Source organism: Peromyscus leucopus, chromosome 8b (genome assembly GCF_004664715.2).
Source record: "Peromyscus leucopus breed LL Stock chromosome 8b, UCI_PerLeu_2.1, whole genome shotgun sequence".
NCBI lineage: Eukaryota > Metazoa > Chordata > Mammalia > Rodentia > Cricetidae > Peromyscus > Peromyscus leucopus.
In genome coordinates this window covers 98,204,313-98,227,136 of record NC_051086.1, presented here as the reverse complement: position 1 = coordinate 98,227,136, position 22,824 = coordinate 98,204,313, and the positions used below count along the sequence as shown (strand labels likewise).

At 50.9% G+C, this 22,824-nt stretch overlaps 1 protein-coding gene and 1 long non-coding RNA gene across 3 annotated transcripts; one reads left to right on the top strand and one right to left on the bottom strand.

The window, feature by feature from the left end:
* The first annotated feature begins 250 nt into the window (after positions 1-250).
* Positions 251-2,389, top strand: LOC119086908. Its single transcript, XR_005090302.1, has 2 exons — positions 251-337; positions 1,323-2,389. It is a non-coding gene; the product is annotated as an uncharacterized LOC119086908 (long non-coding RNA).
* Positions 1,271-20,225, bottom strand: LOC114692887 (MYCBP associated protein). Of its 2 annotated transcripts, none has more exons than XM_037200613.1 (19): positions 20,119-20,225; positions 14,029-14,156; positions 13,116-13,275; positions 12,926-13,029; positions 12,094-12,277; positions 11,729-11,844; positions 10,928-11,078; positions 9,883-9,998; positions 9,687-9,802; positions 9,151-9,262; positions 7,817-8,006; positions 7,203-7,390; positions 5,973-6,119; positions 5,197-5,646; positions 4,732-4,853; positions 3,895-4,010; positions 3,243-3,388; positions 2,918-3,088; positions 1,271-1,445 (listed from the first exon to the last, which is right to left on the bottom strand). In XM_037200613.1, the coding sequence occupies exons 1-19, from the start codon at positions 20,159-20,161 to the stop codon at positions 1,344-1,346; spliced, it is 2,862 nt and encodes a 953-aa protein (XP_037056508.1). In that variant the 5' UTR covers positions 20,162-20,225; the 3' UTR covers positions 1,271-1,343. The 2 variants fall into 2 exon arrangements, with proteins under 2 accessions (XP_037056508.1, XP_028724797.1); XM_028868964.2 differs by lacking the exon at positions 20,119-20,225 and adding an exon at positions 19,898-20,086.
* Positions 20,226-22,824: the final 2,599 nt, after the last annotated feature.

Sequence of the window (22,824 nt, the reverse complement as noted above, 5' to 3'; positions counted from 1 at the left end):
CTGCCGGTGACCTCAGGGGTGCAGACCTGGAGCTGACCCACGCCCACCCTGCCGGGAGTTAACCTTTCCACTACCTCCTCAGCTAGAAGGGGAATGGGGTAGGGGTGGAGGCAACTCCAATACTACCACCACCACCACGCCCTACCCCTCCTAGTCAGGGCGACAGTAAAACAGAAGGCAGAACACCCCTGGGGTTTGTCTTTTCCTGCTCCCAGCTGGCTTCCCCTTGCTACCACAAGGGTCCTGAGGACTCTGCCTCTCCAGCTCTGGAGGGGCCCTGCCGGCTCTCAAACTCCTTCTTCCACATCTCACCTGGAGAGTGCTGGAGGCTCATGAGGTCAGTATGAATCCTACAGGATTTGGCTACTCCCAAGCTACCGGCTGCCCTTAATCCTCCGTGGCTCCTAGAGACCCCCCAGCCCACAAGTTGTTTGCAGTTGTTACAACAGAAGCCCCAGGATGACCTGAGCAGGCACTGCCTGTCTTGCCCAGCTGTTACCCTTCACCCATTTGACGAGTCCCACATTCCTTCGTTCCAGGAAGGAGTGGGAACTCTCAAAGCTGTTTTCCTGGAGACATTGTCTCCCCTTGTAGCCCAGGCTGGCCTCAAAGTCATTATGTAGCTCAGGCTGATTTTGAATTTACAACCTTCAGTGTCCCGCTGAGATTACATTTTTCACTGTAGCAGGAAAATGGCTCAGGGCCAGAGGAGTTGACTGGCGGAAGGGATGAAGCCGACCAGAGCCCCAAAGACTAACGTCTGTTTAGGACAAGGGTGCTAAAGAGAACAGATGGGGAGGGAAAATTCGTACATGTGAGAGTTTCTTGGACTGTTGCAAATAGTTGTACTTTTGTTTTTCTTCAGACCTGGGGTGGGTCTGGGCTCAGCCCCAATTCCTCTGGGGTTTAAAAAGCTTGGCAAGTGCCATCCTGAAGGATGAGGTGAGCTGAAGTAGAAGATTCCAGAAAGTCAGATTCCATCAGCCCTGCTTCTCCTCCTAGTCCCTCACTCGGTCCCTACTGTGTGAGGCCACTTGAGCTGGATCCGGGAAGCATGACCCTGAAAGTGTGGGCCTGAGGCAGGCAGCGACTGCTCCAAAGATGCATCGATCTGCCCTGTCACCTGACCTGCTCTCCTGCTTTGTCATCTGCACATCGCCTCCCTCCATGTGGGTGGCTCTGAGAACCACATGCGGGCAGGTGGGATACAGGAGGTCCTAGACCATCACCTGACACAGTTGAGACCCAGCGTCCCCAGAGGCACAACGGGTGTGGTAGGAACCTAAAGATTCTTTATTGACTTTTTCTAACCATTTTCCCAGGAGGCACCGTGGGCCCAGGAATCAGCTGCAAAAACGCAAAGGTTCTTCAACACTCTTTAGGAGGCTGAGCTCATCAGCCAGGATCATCATGTCGGTAACCAGGTTATCCAGCAGCCCATAGACCTGCAAGAATGGGATAAACATCAGAAGCCAAGGCTGGCCTGCAGAAGGCACCGATGTACCAGACTTACTAAAAGAGGAAATACGGAGAGCAGAATGCCAAAGTTGGATAGTGTATTGCTGCATGTAATTGTTTTTTAGATCTGGAGTGGGCCTGGGAATCAGTTCCAATTCTGTGTTGGTTTTCCAGAAGCCAACTCTCCTTCCTGTAAGATCATAGATCTACATATTGAAGCTTCCAAAAACCAAGCCTGAGCCCCCCTACTGCGGCTGGACCACACAGCCTAAGAAAATTGACTCTTAAAACCGTAGGGTCGAAGAAGTGTTTATACCCCGGAGTCCCCAGAGCCCCAAAACTCCCTTCTAGAGCCCATCAGCCATCAGAAGACTCAATGATGTCACAGGCAGCAGCAAACTATTTCTGGTCAAAGGAGACCCTGGGGTGGTCCCACAGTGTACAGTAATGCAAGCCCAGATTCGCAATGCCTTATCAGGGAAAGACAAAGCATCCCTGTTAGATATGCTGACTTAGTCAGCGTGGTTTTGTAGACCTCCCACACACCTTGAAAAAAACCATAGTAACCAAAGACTAAGATGACCTGGGGCGTCTCTGAGGACCTGTTGCTTAAGACCAGATCATGATGAAGTCTTTTCAGCAAATGCACACTGGCTATCCTTTGAATGTACATTGCCCCCTCCAGAGCTCATGTTAAAATCTGCTTCTGGTGTGAGTGTTGAGAAATCTGGAGACCTTTAAGAGGTCTTTGAGTCAGGAGGGCCCCACCTGCACCGAGCAATTAATACCTTCACCACAGTGAGTCCTGGCGGTTGTCAGGAAACAAGTCTCCTTTTGTGTACCTTCCACACAAGCCCAGCCCTCCCGGGGGCCCTACTCCTGGGCTTTCTGGCCTGCAGAGCCGTGAGCCAAGATAAACTTTTCCTATAAATCTCCTGATCTGTGGTATTTTGTTATAGCAACAAAGAGGACTAAGACAACCCTCCACGGTATTCTCCCAGGAAACACACCTCTTACCAGTGTGTACCTGTGGGGAGGTGGACGCAGCTCTACAAAGGGAAAGCCTTCACCCTTGGTGTGTTCCTGGGAGTCTGTTTTCCAAAGGACAGCTAGAGGCACCCTACGTCCGATCATATCACTCTCAATGAGGAATTCTGCATGACTTCCGGGGTCACCCAGAGGAAACTCCGAGGCCTCACACGGGCCAGCCGAGGCCTTCTTGACCACCACATGCCCTGTCTGCAGCTTCTCCTCCTTGCCACCCTCCTGGCCCACTTCCTCCTCCGCATCAGCTGCTTCCTCTGCCTAAGGCACCCTTCCTTGGCCAACCTTCATTTCTCTCTGGTGTTTGTTTGTTTGTTTGTTTGTAGGTAAATGCAGGTGCTCCTCAGTGGAAGAAAGGGAACGAGAGATGCAGGGGTGAGGGCTGGGAGGTATGGTAGTCCCCTCTTCCCTTCACCTCAGCATGCAACCTCTGGGTATATTTCTGCATGACCAGGGGGTCTATGGGCTCCTGCGAAGGGACCGTGCTGTCAGGGGTAGGGTCTTCTGAGGAGAGCCTGTCCCGGCTTGCAGACTTCACCACTTTCTTGTCATCCTTTGCCTTCAGTTTCTTGCTGTTCAGGCGATCCTGCGTGGAGAAATGGAGACACACAACCTCAACAGCTCCTGTGGGAGGTCTGATGTTCTCTCCGGTGGCTCTCCTGAAGCGACCGCCCCCCTCCCATGTCCCCCCCCCCAGCACTCCCCAGCCCCATCGGGGTGCAGATCACAGCCGCACATACCTCTTTCCCTGACGCCTTGGCCCCCTTTTTTTCCTCTTTGTCTCTGGCGCCCAGCACTTTCTTTTCCTGTGTGGCCCCTTTCCGCTCCTCCTTCCCGACTTTACTCACCGCCACCTTCACTTCTACGACTGTGGGGGACTTTTGACCTAAGAGGGGGAAAGTGGGAGACATCCAGAAGCCTCCCCCCCCCCCCCCCCCGAACGCATGGCCTGGCCTACACCCCAGGCTTATGCCAAGGTAAGCTGGGTGATGAGGAAAATAGAGAATCCCTGCAGGCTGAGAGCAGAGAGGGCTAAGGAAGGGGGGGGGGGGGGAAGAAGACTTCCTCCAGCCCTCCACGTGACCTTAGGGAACAAGGCTGTGTGACCAGGGCAAGAGACAGTTCGGTCCCAGCTCCACTCTGTTTAAATTCCCTGTGATTCAGCGTGCTAAACAAGGGGACTCCACCAAGGTAGAATCTGAGTCTCAAGTCCTGGCAACAGACACAAAGATGGATGAAAAAAAAACCCACAAAAACCAAGCTGGATGAGCCCCACTACTAGGGACTCAAGTACCTACCATAAGGGGTTAAAGAGTCAAGGTATTACTGCCTTCAGGGCAGAGGGCTGAGGAAGAGAAGACTACATCGAGGTGAGCCCTCACAATGTCTGACCTTGGTCTTCTGGAACATCCAAATAAACGGTCTCCTTCTCAGGCAATCCCAAAAGAGCCCTTAGCCACAGTGACTGGCTTACCAGGCTGTCAATCACATCTCGCCACAGCTGCAAACTAGAGGAAAAGACACATTGGAGAAAAGCCGTCACTCTTCATCTGTCCTCGAACCTTCGGAGGCTCGGATGCCTCCCTTTGAAGACTCCAGCACGGGGGGGACACTACCATGAAAATGCCATGTTACCAAGCAGCCAATCCTCCCTGACACCGTGCAAGTGTTCACATCGGAAATCTGGCTTCCCTGTGGTGGCAACCAAGAGACAAGGACCAGGACTGGTATTAAGAAGCCTGAATGAACTCAGTCTTGCTTGAGAGTCTAAATTCCAGCTTGGAGTGACGGCTAGACTCAGTCAGGCTCCATGGGAAGGGCTGACTGAGCCTTGCACAAGATTCCCGGCATGAGGCTCCTGAGGCTGTGTTCTGGACCTTTCAAAAACCTATCCACGTAAGTCCAAACAGGTGACAGCTCGGTGACACAGAGAAGTGAAGCTTTTTGTGAGGCTCCCTCTCCCCTCAAGTGTCCTCTGCCCCCTCCCACCCCAGCCCCCATTCTTCTGCTTGAGAAGGAACAAGACAAGGGGGAGGGAATGGGGTCGGGGAGGCAAACTGCTCCCCAGAGGAGCAACGGGCAGCTGTGAGGCTGCTGTAGCAGATTCCAGAGTATGAGATGTTTGTAGCATTTCTTAGCATCCTGGCGTCCGGGGCTACCTTCCCAGGGCCCCTGGCCAGGTACTACCAAGGGAAGGAGATCTGGGGTGGTCCCCAGGAGGGTACCTACCACATCTGGTGCAGGAGGTCAGACTGCAATGGCTTCTGCTCCTGGCACAGCTCCACGGCTGCCTTGTTGAGCCGGATGAGGGCATCTTCTCTCTGGATCTCCTCAGGAAAGGTTATCACTGCCTGGTTAGGGCCATGGACACCATGGGCAACCATTCTGGACCAGAAGAACTCCAAGGGTCCCTGTGTTTTCTCTAGCAATGGACCTGGCTACATGGAACAGAAGCTATGGAGTCTATAGAGGATGCCTTCTCTGGGAACCAGTGACCTGCCTCAAAAAATCTATTCCCATGAACCTCAGTTTTCAAAGAAGCTCCTTGTTTAAAAAAAAAAAAAGTTTTGACTCAAGAGACTACTTTTTTCTGGGCCCTCGGGTTTCATCTAAACGCCCATGGGCCAAGGGAAGTTGCTGGAGCAACACACCCAGGGACCTTCTCCACCAACCCCACCAGAGTCTTAGGGGCACCTTTCTGAAGTCCTCCAGGCAGAGGTTCCACTTGGGCAGGGGAAGGCTTTCCAGCTCCCAAGGGCTCCTGGTATTCTCCCTGTCAGGACTCTCCTCCACCAGGATCTCCTCCATGATGCTCTTCCGTGGAAAACTCTTGCTGCCCACGCCAGTCTTCTGAGACAGGAAGGGCTCCCGGGTTTCCTTGAGGGTCTCCGACTCCTGCCTCACTTGCAGCTGTGAGGCGTCCAAGACTGGACTCCTGCTGCTCCTGCTGCTCCGGCTGCTCATGGAGTGTTCGAGGTCTGCTTGGGCCTTGTCAACGAACACCACCGGCAGTGGACCCGGCCGGGCTCTGGGGCTGAGGGCATCCTCCTGCCCTGCCCTGGCCTCGTCAGTCTTCAGAGGCAGGAGCGAGCACTGCTGCCACAGCTGGTGCAGGTTTTGCACCACTTGATGCTGGTAATGCAACTGCAGCCCAGGTGAGGGAGGACACAGACACAGAGGCACATGCCTTTGGGCCTCCCAAGACAGGCAAGGTTTAAACGAAGAATCACATGATGTTCTGGTCTCACTAAGCATCCGCCCACTTGTCAACTATTTTGGGTACATTCCTTAACTCCTCTAGGCCTTCATTCCCCATATTTACATCCTGTAAGGGTATAAACCACACTCATTCTCTCTTAGGATCGAGGTGAGGGGGCGAATTACTTGTGGAAGATGTGCCCAGCACAGGTTCCGGCATGCGGAAGGATTTGCTACTACAACCACCCAGAGTGCACAGGGCCAACCCATACCCGAGGATTCCTGTGGTGGAACAAGTCCTCCTCGGTGAGATTGGCATCCACAGGGGATGGTACACGCTCTGGAGTCGAGACACCCCTCAGCAACTCCTGCAGCACACTCTGTGCGATGGTGACAGCCTCGTGGGCAGCCAGCTTACTCTGGGGGAAAGAAAGACGGCATAAGATGGCAGCCTAGGCTCTCCACTGCCCATGTATCCTCAAGGAGAGAGTCAGAACATTGTAGAGTAGGGTCTGAGTTCCTACCTGGACGTCAGTCCCTCTGACTTACACAGACACCTATTATTGCAAGACACAAAAATCTCCAGGTCTCTCTAAACATCCATGTTCCCCTCAAAAAGGTAAAAGGCATCCAGCAGAGGCCAGTGCCAGAGGAGAGCCACTCCTGCACAGGATTTGGACCCTCCAATTCCCCTATTGGAAGAAGGGGTAGAGTCAGAGTCCACAGTTTGGGCGCCATTAAGAATGGTAGTGAACTTTCCTCTGGCCTGGCCACACAGTGTCATAGAAACCCAGCCGAAGGGCATCTCTCCACACACACAGGTCCTAGAGTCAGCAAATACAGTGAACTTGGCCTTTGTCAAAGTTACAATCTAATTGGCACGGGCCAAGCCCCAGCCTGAAGCAGGCAGCTGTGTGTGTAGGGTACCACATAAATGCCCAGCTTTCCATAGAATCCCACAGAGCAGGGCACAAGAAAACCACACCGAGACTGAACAGGGACAAAGAGCCTCCAGCTCTCACCTTGACTCTGCAGGGAGGCTGACAATGAGAAGGGTACTGAAGCTGGTTACTTAAGTCGCTGTCTCTGGGCCGGAAGTCTTGGCAGTTCAGTCCCTCTCTACCGCACAGCGGCAGACAGCCACAAACAAAAGGCAGCCCCACCCTAAGGTCTCCCATAGCCACCCGAGACTCACAGCCCCAGTGTGAAAGCTCCCACTAGGGACTCCTACATACTTCTGTGAAGTCTGTATCTCAGGATTTCATCTTGTTCCCTTCTAACTCAGGGCTGCAAGGCAGGGTCCCTGGCTGGCCTGCCCTAGCCTGTCCTTCCATCTTCTACATCATAAAGGCCTGGGTATTGTGTCCTAAGCAAGAGTAGTTATCTGTCTGTGTGGTGAGAAAAAAAAAATCACCTCTCAAGATAGGAAAATTAAAGATCCCTGGAGGAACCCCTGAGTGACCCATGTGCTGCCCGCATGGCTGACATTCTAAGTCCCCTACCTCCAGCAACTTCCTCTCTTCGACAAAAGTGTCCTGGGTCAGTGAGATAGCATGGAGAGTGACCTGAAGGACAGCACCTCCCAGGAGGGTGGGATGGGTCCCAAATTCCCAAGATTCCCTGAAGATGCCAGCATTCAGAGACTTGAAGAAGAAGGTGAAGTGTTTGGTCTCCCCAGGCAGAATCACACCTGAGAGAGACAGAGGCAGAGGCTGTGATGGAGGAGCTGGCCGGACCGCCAGTCTACGTGCAGAAAGCGTACTGCAGCCCAGCCCACATCTGGTCGCCAGCCAGCCAGCCCTGCTTCTCAGGACCATAAGGTTTCCCGGAATGGGTGACTCTGAGTGTTACAGCTGGGAAAGAGCGAGTCAGTCAGGAACAGATGGTCATCCTGGACCCAGGTCTGTGCTCCCTGAACGGCTCCTCCCTCTCTGCATTCTCAAGAATTCTCTTGTTTTCTCAACAAATGTGAATAGTTAGACCACACACTTCATGAAAGAAACGGGAGAGTCAAGGCAGAAGGAGGGGGAGAGACCGGTAGGTACTAACCAAACACTGGAGTGTCCCGGTCACTGAGGCAAATGGGGAGCTGGTGAGGAGGGTAGCTTGGGGGTACCTTCCCGGTTGTTAAAGTAAAACCGCTGCGTCCTGTTTCTCTTTAGGTCTTGGAAAAAATTCATCTGGGGCCGCCGTCGCCAGTCATACCAAATGGCCACAGTGCCGTTATTGACCACAGTTAGTTCTGAAGATGTTTTCTCCCCTTCGAGGGTCTCAAATGTCAGGCGAACACCAATTCCAATGGTTTGCTGTGGGAGGAAGTAGGTACAAGCACTGTGCTGGCTAGAAGTTTCACCCTTGGGTGACCAAGTCATCCCTGTTTCCTATGACTTCTCTGAAAGTCCAGTGTTGACACTGTTCCTCTGGGCTTAGTCACCCTGAGTGGTGTCAACCCTACACCGGTAATTGCCTCTGAGGTTATCACCAACACTAAGAAGAGAAGTATTTGACACCCGGTATTGTTTTTGGTCCTTAGCATCTGAAGAATGTTCTAGAACAGGTACTGGGGAGGTGACTCAGAGGTTAGTTTGCAAGCCCAAAGACTGGAGATCTGATCTCCAGAAGCCAGGTTGAGTGTGACAGTCTGCCTGTTATCCCAGCACATAGGAGGTGAAGACGGAATCCCCAGAGTGAGCTGGCCAGTCAGACTCACCCCAACATTAGCTCTAGGTTCAGTGAAAGCCCCTGCCTCAGGACACAGGTGGAAAGAAAGAGATGGAGACGCTCTGTCAGCCTCAGGCCTACACACAGACGTTCATACAAGAGGTACACTGCACCCAACATGTGTGCTCACACACATTTGCACATGCACATGTGTGTAAGTCTCCACACATTCACATACACATACAAAAACTATAATAATAATGATAATAATAATAATAATAATAAATAATATTAAATACTATCCTAAAACCTCCATCTATCCCCATCTATGTAAAAGGGGTTATTTGCCTGCTGGAGGGTTAGGTATTATCAGTGATGCCCCCCCCCACCTCTCTCTCTCTCTCTCTCTCTCTCTCTCTCTCTCTCTCTCTCTCTCTCTCTCTCTCTGTCTCCCCCTACCCATCACAGGGTCTCTTTGTATAGCCTTGGCTGTCCTGGAACTTGCTCTATTCTAGGCTGGCCTCCAACTCACAGAGACCCACCCGCCTCTGCCTCCTGAGTGCTGGGAATTAAGGTGTGCGCCACCACCGCCAGCCTTTTCAGCCTTGTGATCTCATTTTGCCTCAGTTAGTGCTGCTGTTACCATTTCCAGGCATGTGGAATGTGCAATCAGATAAAAACACCTATCAGAAACTGTGTGGACTCCTTGTGACTGTCACGGTCACCTTGGGGCCTGGCCCGTCAGGGAGGCCCTTCCTGCAAGTGCATGAAGCTGAAAAGGCAGTTTACCTTGTCCTCTGGGTTACTGCCTCTGATCCAGCAAGCTGGCTTCCCACAGAACAGCAGTGAAGGGCCGAGAATAGGCATGGGGACCATGTCAGAGACATTGGTCAATGAGTCTCTGTAAGAAAAAAAAAAACAAAAAAAAACCGATTCTTTATTTTCCTGGAGGCTGAGCGCTCACACCACTTGGAACTATGGACACAGTTGTCAGGAAATCCAGAGACTTGGTCAGCCTTGCTGAGTCTCTCTCCAAGACCATTCCCTGTTAATAGCTGTGGAGGGTTCTGGGGGTGAGGACATTTAAGTACCACAGTGATGCATGGGCAATCCCCACTAGGATCCAGTTGTGGGGAAGAAGGTGGCAGCAGACAGCTGGCAGACATGCGGTCATGCATCAGAGGACAGGGAGGCAGCCTCTGGCAAGGCTGGGGTGAGGCCACTCCGATTTTGACTTCGGAAAGGGAAACCTGCCCTCCAACACTGGTGGATGTCAGAGCGCCTGCGCTCTCCAGCCTCCCTCTCTCCTCGGGGCTCGGACTCACAGGAACGCTGTGTCTTCAGAGGAGCTCTTCATGCTCTTTTCAAAGGGCGAATACTCCTCCACCGTGATGGACGAGAAGGGCTTCCCACGACCCACCACCTCCAGGCCGTCGATATCCTAAGAGGAACAGAGGCAGGGTGAGCTGGCTGGCAGGTCACCTGGAGCGCCTCAGGATAGGGTATGAAGGCATTAGCAACCTGCTGGTTGAAATCCAGTTCTGCCATGATATTCCTTAGCTCCTTGCGCCGGTAGACCAGAAACAGACTCCGGTCCCAGGTGTAACGGTACCAAGCATCCTTCTGCTCTGGTAATCCTAGAGGAGAGATGGAAGACCTTCGGGACAGGCTGCTATCATGCCCGCTTCCCACCCTTTGCCTGAGGGCCCTGCGAACACCCATCCCAGCAGCACTCCTGAGGAGGACTGGGGAATGAATACAGCCTCTGTGGGGCAGCTCCACTTCAGGTCTCTGAAGGTCCTATACCTCCTTAGCAGCCGTCTACAGGAATCCCACAAAATAAGCCGCCAGATAGCCAAATCTTTGGATTGCAGTAACAACAGCAACTACCTTCTGTTGAGTCTTAGCAAGGGAGCCAGAAACCCTTAAATGCATATAATGTCTCTTTTAAGCCCTCACAATGCTTATGATAGAAAATCAAGAACAATGGGAGCCAATTACCTCATAGAAACTCAGAAAGCCAGCACAGCTGGGGTGTGAGTCTGGACAGGCTGGTGGGCTTTAAAGCCTGGCTACCCCATGGGAGTATAGTAAAGACCACAAATGTAAGCCTTGTGCGTCACTTCCGATTTTCTAGATGCATGTTGAAAAGGTAAATCTCACCAACTCTAAGTGAGATTCATTGTAACATAGTTCATTTAACTCCGTATACGAAGACTATTATCACAACCAATACAGAAATGCAACCAATATAGAAATGACTACTGACTGGTCTACCCTGACAGCTCGTTTCTATGCAGACGAGTCACATTCCAGCTGCATTGGGGCTGGTGAAAGCTCTATGCCCAGGGTCCTAACTACCCTGCCTCCTTTATCACTTCCTATCAGTTTCACTGAGGAAGGAACTGGATCCCAGGTAGAGTCTGGGACTTGCTCAAAGCCAAGTGTGATCCAGGATTTGGGTCAGAGTCACGCTGACCACACCATACTGCCCCGCCGCCGCCGCCGCCACCGCCGCTGCCTTCATCAGGCAGAAGAAGTGAATGGGTTCAGGCCTTGTTCTCACCAGTCTCCACTTGGATGGAGCGGGGTTTCCTGACGTGTGTGATGGGTTCCACCAGGCCACGCTGAGATTTTGTTTTTGTCATGAGAAGACCTGTCATCTCATCTCCCAGGTACTCCAGTGGACTCCAGAAGCAATTTGCTGCCTTAAAAATCTGGCAAAGAGGGACGGAACAGTGAGGTCACCTCCGTACCTCAGTCAGAGGCTGGTGGGGGCATCCACTGGGACCCAATGGTAGAAGAGTGGGTATTTAACTATTTTCTTGTTTTCAAGATACCAGAGCCGGGCGGTGATGGCCACACTCCTTTAATCCCAGCACTCGGGAGGCAGAAGCAGGTGGATCTCTGTGAGTTCGAGGCCAGCCTGGTCTACAGAGTGAGATCCAGGAAAGGCGCAAAGCTACACAGAGAAACCCTGTCTCGAAAAACCAAAAAAAAAAAAAAAAAAGATACCAGAAAGGTGGTGTAAGCTGGTCCCAACCCAGGCATTCACTGATGTGCTGAACACAGCCCAGTGCTTTGGCCTTGGTTAGACAAATTATATATATATATATAGTCAAAGCCCTTCAGAGATAAACATTTAGGATCTTATGATAAACTGACCGCCAGGGACCACCACAGGCTAAATTATTAAAGTGCACAGCTCCGAAACATGAAGATCCCAAGGGCTTGACAAGTGCTTGGTAATGGACAGGCTGTTTTCTCCCGACCCGTGTAACTGGAGACCAGCTGGCACCACTCGCCATGTGCGGTCTGCCTCTCCCCCCTGTCTCCCTCTCTCTGTACTTGGGAATAGTGTCTTCACTTTTCTGTCATGCTGGGTTGGAAGTGCACGGTCAATCAGTTCCCGCTCCTCCTGGATCTTTCGGTAATTCTCCCCAGAGTGCATCAGCAACTCACTCACTGGCTTCTTCAGATGCCCTAGACAGGGAGAAGGAAGAATGTGACCACTGCACCAAAACAGAACCCACAGGCTCTGGCGCTATGGATCGGGTGGCCCATTCTCCGGCTCATTTCTGGACCCACTGAGGCCCGAGAACCAGGGGCTCTCAGAGCAACGGCACAAGTGTTAGTCAGTACGAGTCCAGGCTGTGGACAGGTTGGGGAGAAGTCATAGAGGAGCCTCTGTGCCAGGTGGAGGCCTGGCGGGTCCCTGTCAGCTCAGCTCACCACTGAGGGCTTCCTGTTGCTTCTTCCACAGAGTGACATGCCGTCTCCAGTTCTTCAGGAAGTTGTGCTGAAGAGGTGGGGCCCATGGAGGTCTCTTCTCTTCCTTTGGGGCCTTTGGCTTTGGCTCGTCTTTAGCTGAGATGAGAGTCATCACACAGGGCCGGATGTGTATCAGCTTAGCCAGCTGGAACACACAAGTGTGGAGGAAGACTGACCTGGGCCCAGGCCCTGGCTTCCGTCCTGCTCTAAGAAAGCCTCCTCCTCAGGACCAATGGGGTGGCAAGGAAAAGAAAACCACCCAGGGGACCTCACAAACAGTGAAAGTTCCTTCTGCCCAGAAAGGTCAACATCCTTTAGGGTAGTTCCTCTTCCCAATGGATGACTTCCCTCAGAGCGACTGAGCTGGGCCCCTAGTACCCACACCCAATAGAAGGGGAGGATCTGTGACAGAGGATTTCTAGGTGACAGGAAGGTAGCACAGAGAACAGTGGGGGACATCTCCCTCCAGCAATCCAGTCTTCAGAGACGGGAAGTGAGGAGCTGGGCCTAGAGCTCTGCTGCCTTGTGGGGTTCAGTCTACCCAGACCCAGAGTTCCACAAGGCGAGCTCTGAATTCCTTTTAGTAAATTCCCACTTCAGCAGAAGGTTGTTCAGACTGGCAACTGGCTTCTGTGACTTCCCAAAGGGTCACTTATCACCTAAGCCCAGAGACTGACCTATCTCTTGAGTCCTACCCATGTACCCCCACCTCCACACACCCCCCTTTCACCCTGCAGGGGGGCAAAGCGGCCTCAGTGATTTCTCTCGGCCACATAGCTCTTTATGAACAAACCTGGGTATTCCCTCGAGCAACTGCGATCCTTTTAAAGTCCTGGAGACTCCCCAGGATCTGGTGAGGCAGGATCTGGTCACCGCTTAAGAAGTTGTCACCGGGACCTGGGGAGGAGAAACAGAAACAGCTGTCTGGTGGAGAGTGGGCTTTCACGACCCACCCAAGAATGCAAGGTCCGGAGAACCCATACCAGAGTAGTCCAGAGGCTTGGTGGCAGCGTCAGGATGAGCAGGATGTGCTACCAAGTGGTAGACCTTCCTGCTGGAGTCCTTCGGTTTGAGCTTACGGATGATAAATTTCTGTGTAACTACAGGCTTTGCTTCTGTTTCTACTAACTGAGGAATGTGTTGCTAAAAAGAAACAAAGTTGAAGAAAATGCTACCTGGGAAGCAGAAGCAGAGGAGGAACACACACACACACACACACACACACACACACACACACACACACACACACACACACACACCAGTTTCTTGGTAGAATTCCTGAGGACTGACTAGCTGGCTCCCCCAGCTCCATCCATACATCCTGTCCTGGAAATGCCTGTGTGACAGACCTGAGATTTAGGAGCAACGTGGAGGGGAAGAAATGGCACCTGGCATGTCCAGACAGATTCAGTAAGGGTGACTGACAGGTAAGGGAAATCGCTGGAGTTCAGCAGCCTTATGCTCCTTTCTAACCATGCTTTCTAACTTACTTGCCTATCTGCGGAATGGGCATGATGGCATTTGCCCCAAGGTATCTCACTATTTTGTGGCTCCACTAGAATCTCAAAATTCCAAAACTTAGCTTCCTGTAAGTTCCTTTAGATGCTAAAGTAATTTGTATTTAGCCGGTTGGCAGTGGCGCATGCCTTTAATCCCAGCACTTGGGAGGCAGATTTCTGTGAGGTCGAGGCCAGCCTGGTCTACAGAGCAAAATCCAGGACAGGCACCAAAGCTACACAGAGAAACCCTGACTCAGAAAAAAAAAATTGTATTTTTATATTTGATGGGTTTTTTTAAAAAATGGAATTGGTGACTCCTTGGGATCAGGAAGCCAAGGGAGGGATGGACCATAAGAGTGGCTGGGTATTCGAAGGGATCCCTGGTGTTCAGCCTTACCTTCTTCAGGTCTTCCTTCTTAATGGCCAAGGCAAGAATGTCATCTCCTTGCAAGACATTGCTGACAGGCTCAGGCTCTTCCTGAATGGGGGGAGTGGGCTGCTCAGGTGCCTTTGTCCGCTTCTTTTCTGGAGAGAAGCAAAGAGATGTGTTCTAAGAGCTCTTTGCATATATTCATAGATAAATAAGATGACAGATTGAGAGCTCAGGATGCAGCTCAGTGGTAGAGTGCTTGCCTAGCAAGCATGTCCAGGTTAGTGAGGTCCTGGGTTCAATTCCTGACACCACATGTCCAAGGCTGTTTCTAAGTGCTAGACTTAAAGGTGGGTACCACCCTACTTGTCCTGGACTTGCTCTGTAGACCAGGATGGCCTCGAACTCAGAGATATGCCTGCCTCTGCCTCCCGAGCGCTGGAATTAAAGACATGTGACACCACCGTCCTGCTAATTTTGATTTTTTTTTTTTTGAGATAAGGTTTCATGTAGCCCAGGCTGGCCTCAAATTCACTATGTAGCCCAGGATAACCTTGATGCTCTTAACTCCATCTTTCAAGCATTGAGGTTACAGGTGTATGCCACCACATGCAGTGGCTTGGCATTAGGCTTCTTTTTCTCTTTTTGAGACAGGGTCTCACTATGTCATCCTGGCTGGCCCAAAACTCACAGAAATCCACCTGCCTCTGCAACAATGCCAGTTTTAACCAGCGTTGTAAGACGCTCGATCTGGTACTTGCAATTCTTGCAGAGACCCAGGTTAAGATTGCTATCACTTGCATACCAGCTCAAAACCATTTGTAATGCCAATCCCAGCGGATCTGATACCCTCTTCTGATAGGTGTGTGCACCAGGCACGCATGTGGTACACATATATACATTAAGCAAAACACTCATATACGTAAAATAAATACAAATTTTTTAAAAAGAAAGTAAAGTTTAATCCTAGCACTTGGGAGGCAGAGGCAGGAGGATTTCTGTGTTTGAGGCCAGCCTGGTCTATACAGGGAGACCAGGCCAAACAGAACTATATAGTGAGGTCCTGGGAAGAGAGTTTCAGTTTGGGGTGCAAACAGTTGCAGGAGACAGCATGGTCAGGCTGACTGAGTGTGGGACCACTAGTCAGGCACTCAGGGGCCCCAACCCAGGGGAGGCTAGAGGAGCTTCGATAAAGAGGTGATATTCCTACTGAGAGTGAAGGAGGAAGAGAAGCCCTACAACAAAACAAACATTCCAGAAGGAATGGTATGGAGGCCTAGAGGCCAGAGAGGAGGGAGAACCCTCTGGAACTCCAAGCATGCACTGTGAAATCACTGGAGTGGAGTGAGAGCGGGTGAGAGGCAGAAAGGCAGGAGGAAATAGGAGTCACGCACCCAGAGCTTAGTGATCCATGCGAGGGATTTCAGCCTACCCTGAGGACAGAGGCAGGCAGGGCCAGGAACAGCCCAGGGGGCCAAGATTGAGGACAAGATTATTTAAGGGTCTACTGCAGCCAGAGAACCCAGATGCCACCAGTGGCCCATGCGACTGCAGAAAAATGCAGCGATCAGAGTTCACGCCACTTAAGTGACAGCCAGCGGCCCTCTGGCCAGGACGCGTCCTGTCTGCCGCCAGAGAGGTAGCTTAACTCCTTTAGATGTACACCTCGACGCTCTGGTTGGTCATTTCATCTTTTCCCCCTCTGGCTGAGGAGGGTTTGATGTAAACATCTCTACAAAACAATCAAAGGAGAAGCTAAACTCAGCTGTCAGGGTGTTTAGAACAACATTTTGGTTTTATCTAGTGCTTCTCTAATCTGTCAGAGACCACACCACTACAGCATCACGGGGCTTTGGTTTACACAGTCAAACTGTTTTTTTAAGGAAATGTCCACATTGCAGGTGGTTTAAAAAAAAAAAACAACTCATTCCAAACATAACTCTAAGTCCGTCTCCTCCACAGGAAAAATAGCTCAGGGTGTCTCTGCACAAAGTGCACACACACAGAGCTGAGCAGTGTGACCCCATTTTGGTCTGATCTTCCACCACACCTGGAGATGCAGCAGCCTTGAGTTTTAATTTAGATTTTTTTTCTTTTTTTTTTTTCTCATGTGAGAGGTTTCTCTGTGTAGCCCTGGCTGTCCTGGAACTTGTTCTGTAGAACAGGCTGGCCTCAAACCCAACCGGCCTGCCTCTGCCTCCAGTGCTGGGATCGAAGGCGTGTGTTAACATGACCTTTGGTGTGTGTCATGCCCAAGGTTTCTTTCTGAGACAGGATCTTCCGATTGAAGCCCAGGCTGGTCTGGAATTTGCCATCTTCCTGCCTCAGCCACCTGAGCCCTGAGATTACTGGCCCCCATCTAGATGGGCTTAGGTTCCAATTTTTAATTCTCTCCCCTTCTATACAAACATCAAAGCAGGTGGCGGCAACCCACGAGGGAACTGCGGCCGGTTGACATCCAATGTTAGAAGCATTTCCATATTATTTATGTTTTCTAGGACATTTGTTTCTTCTACCCATCACCTTGATGAGTCTACATCTTCCCTAGGGACTAAACAGTCCCAGATGTGCCTTTCACCAATGGGTATAGAATTACTGGTAGATAGATATAAACACAAACCTTCAACACTGCTGAAGAATCCTGGGGCCAAAGTTCCCACCACGCTCAGCAAGCAACACAGACCCTGATTGGTTGAGACTGAAGCAGCCCTTGAAAGCTCTGGTCTGAGGTTTGAACTATCTTGAGTGCATTACCATAAATGCTGCCACTCTACACAGTTGGGGGATGGGGCCTGCTCTGGTTAACTAAATATTCATTAAACTGACGTATGCATTTTAAAGTGAAGTCCATCCTAGAGACTATCCACTTTCTTTTGTTGTTTTGTTTTCTTTTGAGACAGAGTCTCCTTCTAGCCCAGGCTGACTTGGAACTCACTATCTAGCCCAGGCTTGCCTCACACTCATGGCAATTCTCCTGCCTCAGCTTTCTCAGTGCTGGTTTTACAGATGTGAGCTACCATGCCTGGCACACCAACCACGTTCTATGTGCTGCAAAGGACAGAGAAGACAGTATATGAGGCTACAATGTGGTTCCTCTTGAAAGAAACAAACACACAGCGATCTTAATGTGAATGTCTGCGTGGAATGCATGCTAATAGGTCTGATTAGATATTCAAAGAATAACTATGCCAGTTGCAGAGTTGAGGACCCTAATGCAGGGACAGCTATCCAGCCTGGAGGAGCTGGACAGGGACAAATGCTTTGCAGAGATGGACCTGCAGATGGTGGTGTTACAGGTAAGGCCACAGTGTGAGCAAGGCTGAATGTGGCAGGTGTGTGTGGCATGACGACATGGGAAGCTTGCTGGGGAAGCAGGGCCTCGGATCAGGATGAAGGAAAACAGCATGGTGGCTTTGGGACCTTATCCCCAAACAAAAGAACCACAATAACAAAGGTGCTCAGTGAATATTTTTGGGCATGAATTTAATTTTGTGTGTGTGTGTATGTGTGTGTGTATGTGTGTGTGTGTGTGTGTGTGTGTGTGTGTGTGTGTGTGTGTGTAATGGAAAAATGAAATCCAGATCAGAGATCTGACCCCTGGAACAGGAGAGTGGAGTGCTGACATTTCAGAATGACCCATCCAATGACAGACAGACAGACAGACTGGAGGCAGACCTGGCAGGAAGGACCAGTCCTAGGTTGGGGGCAGTTCGGGGTGTCCTGGAGGACCCCACAGGGTAGGGGTGTGTCACTACTGAACTTGAGGCCCATGTGCTTTGTTCTGGAAACCCAAGCTGAGTGGGGCTGTTGGTGAGCCACGGAGCTGGCATTTCTCTGTGCTGACAGGGGTCAGACACAAGCCTCGTTGAATGGGACAGTCGGGCAATACCCCTGATGGAGCTAAGGCAAGAGGAGTTATTGAGGGGGTCAGGAAGAGGGGGACCCAGGGAGTGGGTAGAAGAGGGGATCTGATTTTTTTTTTTCTACTTCTTGAACAAATGTCATTGTTCCTCAGTGTTGCTGAAAGTCTTGGGGAACTGACTTCAGGGTTGAGCTGAGGGAACCAAGGCAGGAACTGTCCCTTGCAGAAGGATCTGTCATTGTAATGGAAGGGGCAGCTGGTGCTACTTGTAGCTTAGCAACAAGGTCAAGGAGAGCCACAGGCCTGGGTAGGTAGTTCAGGTTTCTAAACAGGTTCCCAGTCATGTGTGCCTGCCTTTATGTTCAAGAATCAGAGACCTCAGAGGCACATAGCACAAGACTACAGGATCACACTTGTGGACCGGACACTGGTGAGGCTTCTAAGAAAGTTCAGGAGAAAGGGACCTTCCATGTGAAACACTGGTTTTGTCCCCACCCCCACCCCCCCACCCCCCCCCCCACCCCCCCCCACCCCCGCTCTGGTGCATGTTCTTAAGTCAAAGACTATTTAACAAATCGAATCCTTCCCTTATTAAAAACAAATACACAGTGAAAAAATCCTTCCTTGATCTGTTTACAGCAGAGAGTACAAATCTGATTAAGATTACCCTGAAAGTAGGTAAGCACGAGGCAGTGGCTAGGAGAGCCCTTGGCTGCCCTTGGGAAAGGGAACCTATTATTTTTTTTCTCTCTCTCCTTCTCTCTTAACTATTAAAAGTATGTCATGAAACAGCACCAGCTTTTTTATACTATGAAGGAACATAAAAGCCATATCCAAAAGAAAGAGAGAAAAACCCACTCGGGTCTTTTGAGGTCTCTGGGCCTCCCAGGGGGCTCCACTGACTCCTGGCCTGCCCCCCTCTTCACAGTGTGCTGCACCAGGCCTAGGAGGCTGGGTCCCCTCAGGGCCTAGAAGGTCACAAAACAAGACTTTCTGACTTTGCACAGGAAGCCCTTTCATGGTCTGGCCCCTGCACACCTGCACAGAGTCCTCTGGTTCCTGTGTTCACTGAGCCACAAATTCACACTGCTCTCCCAACCCAGAGAAGCAAAGCCTTCCTTTTTTTTTTATTTGTCTTTTTCTTTAATCTATCCGACAAGTCATCTACTTCAGAAAACCTTTCCCTCTAAGTCCACCAGCCAAGGCCTAATTCAGAAGCTCTGAGGGGCCTTAACTCCCATAGGCATCCATATTTGCTTTTCTAAGTCCTTCGGTATTCCTCTGGGTCTTCGCTTGATCGTGTTTCTGGAGGATTGGAGTCACACAATATTGATACCTAGGTGCCTACCAGTGTCCACATATGATAGACCTCAGTAAATGAAAGCAGGGCAAGGGATGACTCAGTACCAGAGAGTTGCTTAGCATGCACATGCCCCCTGGGGTCCATCCCCAGCAGGATTTTTTTTTAAAGGGGAGTAGGTTGCAAATGGGAAATGGAAACATTCATGGTACTAGTCCATGTTAGACTGAATATCTGTCATGAGGCTGGAAAGGCCAAGAGGTAGGAAATAAATGTTACTTGAAGCCAACAGAGTTAGGGTTTTCGTGGTCGTTTTTTTTTCTTTTCTTTTCTTTCTTTCTTTCTTTTTTTTTTACTAGTGGATTTTTCCCTAGCATGACTCTTAGGTGACCCTGCTTCAATACCCAAGAACCTCGTTAGGTGCTCCCTGGTTCTTGGGCCTCTCACGTAACGCAGGGAGTCCCCTGCACCACCCTAAGATGTAACTGAGTTGGAGGTCGCCTACTCCTCCTGTCCAAGGCTGTCCCCCTGTCACTGATCCCGGAAGTCCCTCTGTTAGTCCCTCACTTGCCATATCACCACCACCGAAGTCCAGAGCGCTGCGTCTCCCTCCTTTGCCCTGTGTGGTGTACCCCCATGGTCTCAGTGACCCTCCCTCGAATCTGTAGAGTCCTAACCCCAGCCCAAGCATCCCTGTCGGGTTTTCCTGAGCACCCAAGGCCTCCAGCGCCAACCTTTGACGCTCTCTGCGGCCTCCAAGAACCTGCTGGTTGGAATTTTGAGACGGGATTCCTTCTTGAGGGCCTTCATGGTGCCGCCCCAGGTTACCAGCGTGGCCCTGCGCGTCCGGCCCCCAGGGTGACTGCGCAGCGCGGCACCCCCCTGCGACCCCGCCCGCAAGCGGCCGCCGCGGCGTCCATAGCAACCAGTGCCCCGCGCGGGGGCGCGCACCCACCGAGCAACTTGGGCGGGGACTGCTTGTCATTAGCCTTCTTCATCAGGATGCGACCCCGCGCGCCGCCGCAAGCGGCTCCTCACGCTCGCTCGCAGACCCGGAGAATGCCCGGGTCAGGCTCCTGACGTCACAGGAGGCGCTAGAGAGCTCCAAGGCGTCATCAGCAGGTCTGGGTAGGCCAGAGGGTAGCTGCAGTAGCTGACCCAGCGTCTGGAGTAGGGACAGTAGTGACTCCGCTGCCCCGTGTGATCCCCTACCCAGACTCCTTGCAGATACTCCTGCCCCTGGCCACCACTTGCTGGCCGACCTTCAGGTTTCCCTGAACCCCCCGGCTGACCACGCCTTGACCACTTTTGTCGTAGGTGCTCCAGATCCTTCTGCCTGCCCCACGCGCCTGTCATCTGCCCTGCCCACACATCAGCCACTGGGACTTCACTTCCTAAGGCAGCCTCATTTTTCTCATACTTGGGGTCTTTGCATATAGATGTCGCCGTTGGTTCCCTCCCCAGTGAAGATGTCCTTTCCTGTTATCTCAAATTTCTCCCCTCTCTCTCTCTCTCTCTCTCTCTCTCTCTCTCTCTCTCTCTCTCTCTCTCTCTCTCTCTCTGTTTTTTTGAGACAGGGTTTTTCTATGTAGCCTGGAACTCACTCTGTAGACCAGGCTGGCCTCGAACTCACAGAGATCCTCCTGCCTCTTCCAAGTGCTGGGATTAAAGTCGTGTGCCACCACTGCCCAGCTTTTCAAATTTCTAAGTGTATCTGTATTATTATTAATTTTTTTTTAACCTAGGGCTCTAATGCATTCTGGAATTATCTGCTTTGTTTCTGACGTTGGGCCCCTCTCTAGGCCCGGGACTTTACTACAAGCTCCTCTAGATCCTGCTCCCCATAATTGATACATGCTCCAAGGACAGTTCTCCTACTCCAACCCAGGCACCAACTCCCCTCCGCCCCCACAGGGTCTTCCAGGGACACTTAGGGGGCACTTAGGACACGCCAGGTAGATGCTCTGTTACCTGGGCCCTCCAGGGAGCAGGCTCTGGGATGCCGATTAGAGTGAAAGGCTTATGGAAGCAAGGTATGGGGCCTAGGAATCTGCACTGGTGAAATTCGCTTCCGCTGTAGGAACTGTGGAGTCCCTGACTAACAACAGGAGCAGGAAAGAAAGTGCTTCCCGCAGCCAACAGGCAGGCTCACCCTCAGTGACCTTTATGACAGCCTACCTAAGGAAGAAGTCTTTCTTTTTGATTTTTAAAGACGTGATTTTTTTTTTAACCCATGTTATCCTCAAACTTAGTCTTCCTGTCTTCTCCTCCCAAACACGGAGAGTACAGATGTGCTGGATCTCCTCGGAGCTTGGGTAAAGATGGTGGTGTGTTCCAACCCTGGGAATTGAACTCAGGGGCTTGTTGCGCCCTAGGCAAGTGTTCTGTCACCGACCTTTGCCGCAGCCCGTATAGTTTTCAAAAGAAGGTATGTAGGTACCAGAGAGTCAGTTCAATTATGCAATTTTTTTTTTTTAAATAGCCCTTCTGGAATGTGGTGGCGCTCTATCTTATGCTCATGGTGGTGAGAATTGTCAACCAGTGGATGGAAAGAAGACATAACTCCCTTGTTGGGAGGTAAAGGCAAGAGGATCAGAAGTCCAAGGTCATCCTCAGCTTCATAGTGGACATTAGACCTGCCTGGGCCACATAAAATCCTGTTAAGAAAACAAAACCAAAACCAAAACTAAAGCCAGGTGGTTGGTGGCGCATGCCTTTGATCCCAGCACTCAGGAGGCAGAGCCAGGAGGATCTCTGTGAGTTTGAGGTCAGCCTAGTCTACAGAGTGAGATCCAGGACAGGCACCAAAACTACTCAGAGAAACCCTGTCTCAAAAACAACAACAACAACAACAACAACAAGAAAAAAAAAAAAAAAAGAAAGAAAAAAACCTAAGAGCGAAAGAATGGAGAGAAAGAAAAGTGACAACAACAACAACAAAAAACAACAAAACAACCAACCAAGGTGTCCGGCTTTGTTACAGTGACTGGTGTACAGATTTTGCTGTGGTCAGCATCTCTGGCAAGCACTTTTCCAGGTATGTCTTTTTTAAACTTGGGACAAGAGAGTGCTCTGGAAGGGAGCGTTTGTGCATTCCTAACTATATTGTATGGTTAATCAGCAAGAAAAGGAGAAATTTCTGAGAGTGGGTCTCAGTGTTGGGGGGGATTCGTGTGCATTTTCAGTCAAGCTAGTGAAAGACGATGGGGAGGACATCAAAACATCACATGGACCCTATAAACACATGCAACGATCACCCGTCAATTAAAATAAACCTTAAGCAGGACTGGTGGTGTGTGTCTGGAATAACACTGAGGAGGCAAGAGAATATTGAGTTTGAGGCCACCCGAGGCTATATAGTGAGTTCCAGGGCAGCCTAGGCAGCACAATGTGATCCTATCTCAAAAGAATAAAGTATAACTTTAAAAAACATGAATGTGTCAGCTAGGAGAACCCCACACTGTGGCACATCTAAAGACGTCTAGGTCAAAGTAGCAATGGCATCTGGATAAAGAACAGTCCTCTGTCCTCTGAGGCAGTCAGCTAAGTACCCTCCTTCCAAGCAAACAGCAAGCTCTTTTGGGGGTGGGGGTTCAAGACAGGGTTTCTCTGTGTAGCCTTGGCTGTCCTGGAACTCACACAAGTTCTTTCTTAAACAGAG

Bases quoted from the DNA above. Each gene is read 5' to 3' on its own strand.
- LOC114692887 (XM_028868964.2), bottom strand. From the start codon at position 19,973: ATGAAGGCCCTCAAGAAGGAATCCCGTCTCAAAATTCCAACCAGCAGG. The intron at 11,079-11,728 runs GTGAAGACACTA...CCTCTTTGCCAG, and splicing joins CAACCCAGCATGACAGAAAA to ATTTTTAAGGCAGCAAATTG. The intron at 9,803-9,882 runs GTTGCTAATGCC...TGTTCCTCTTAG, and splicing joins AACTGGATTTCAACCAGCAG to GATATCGACGGCCTGGAGGT.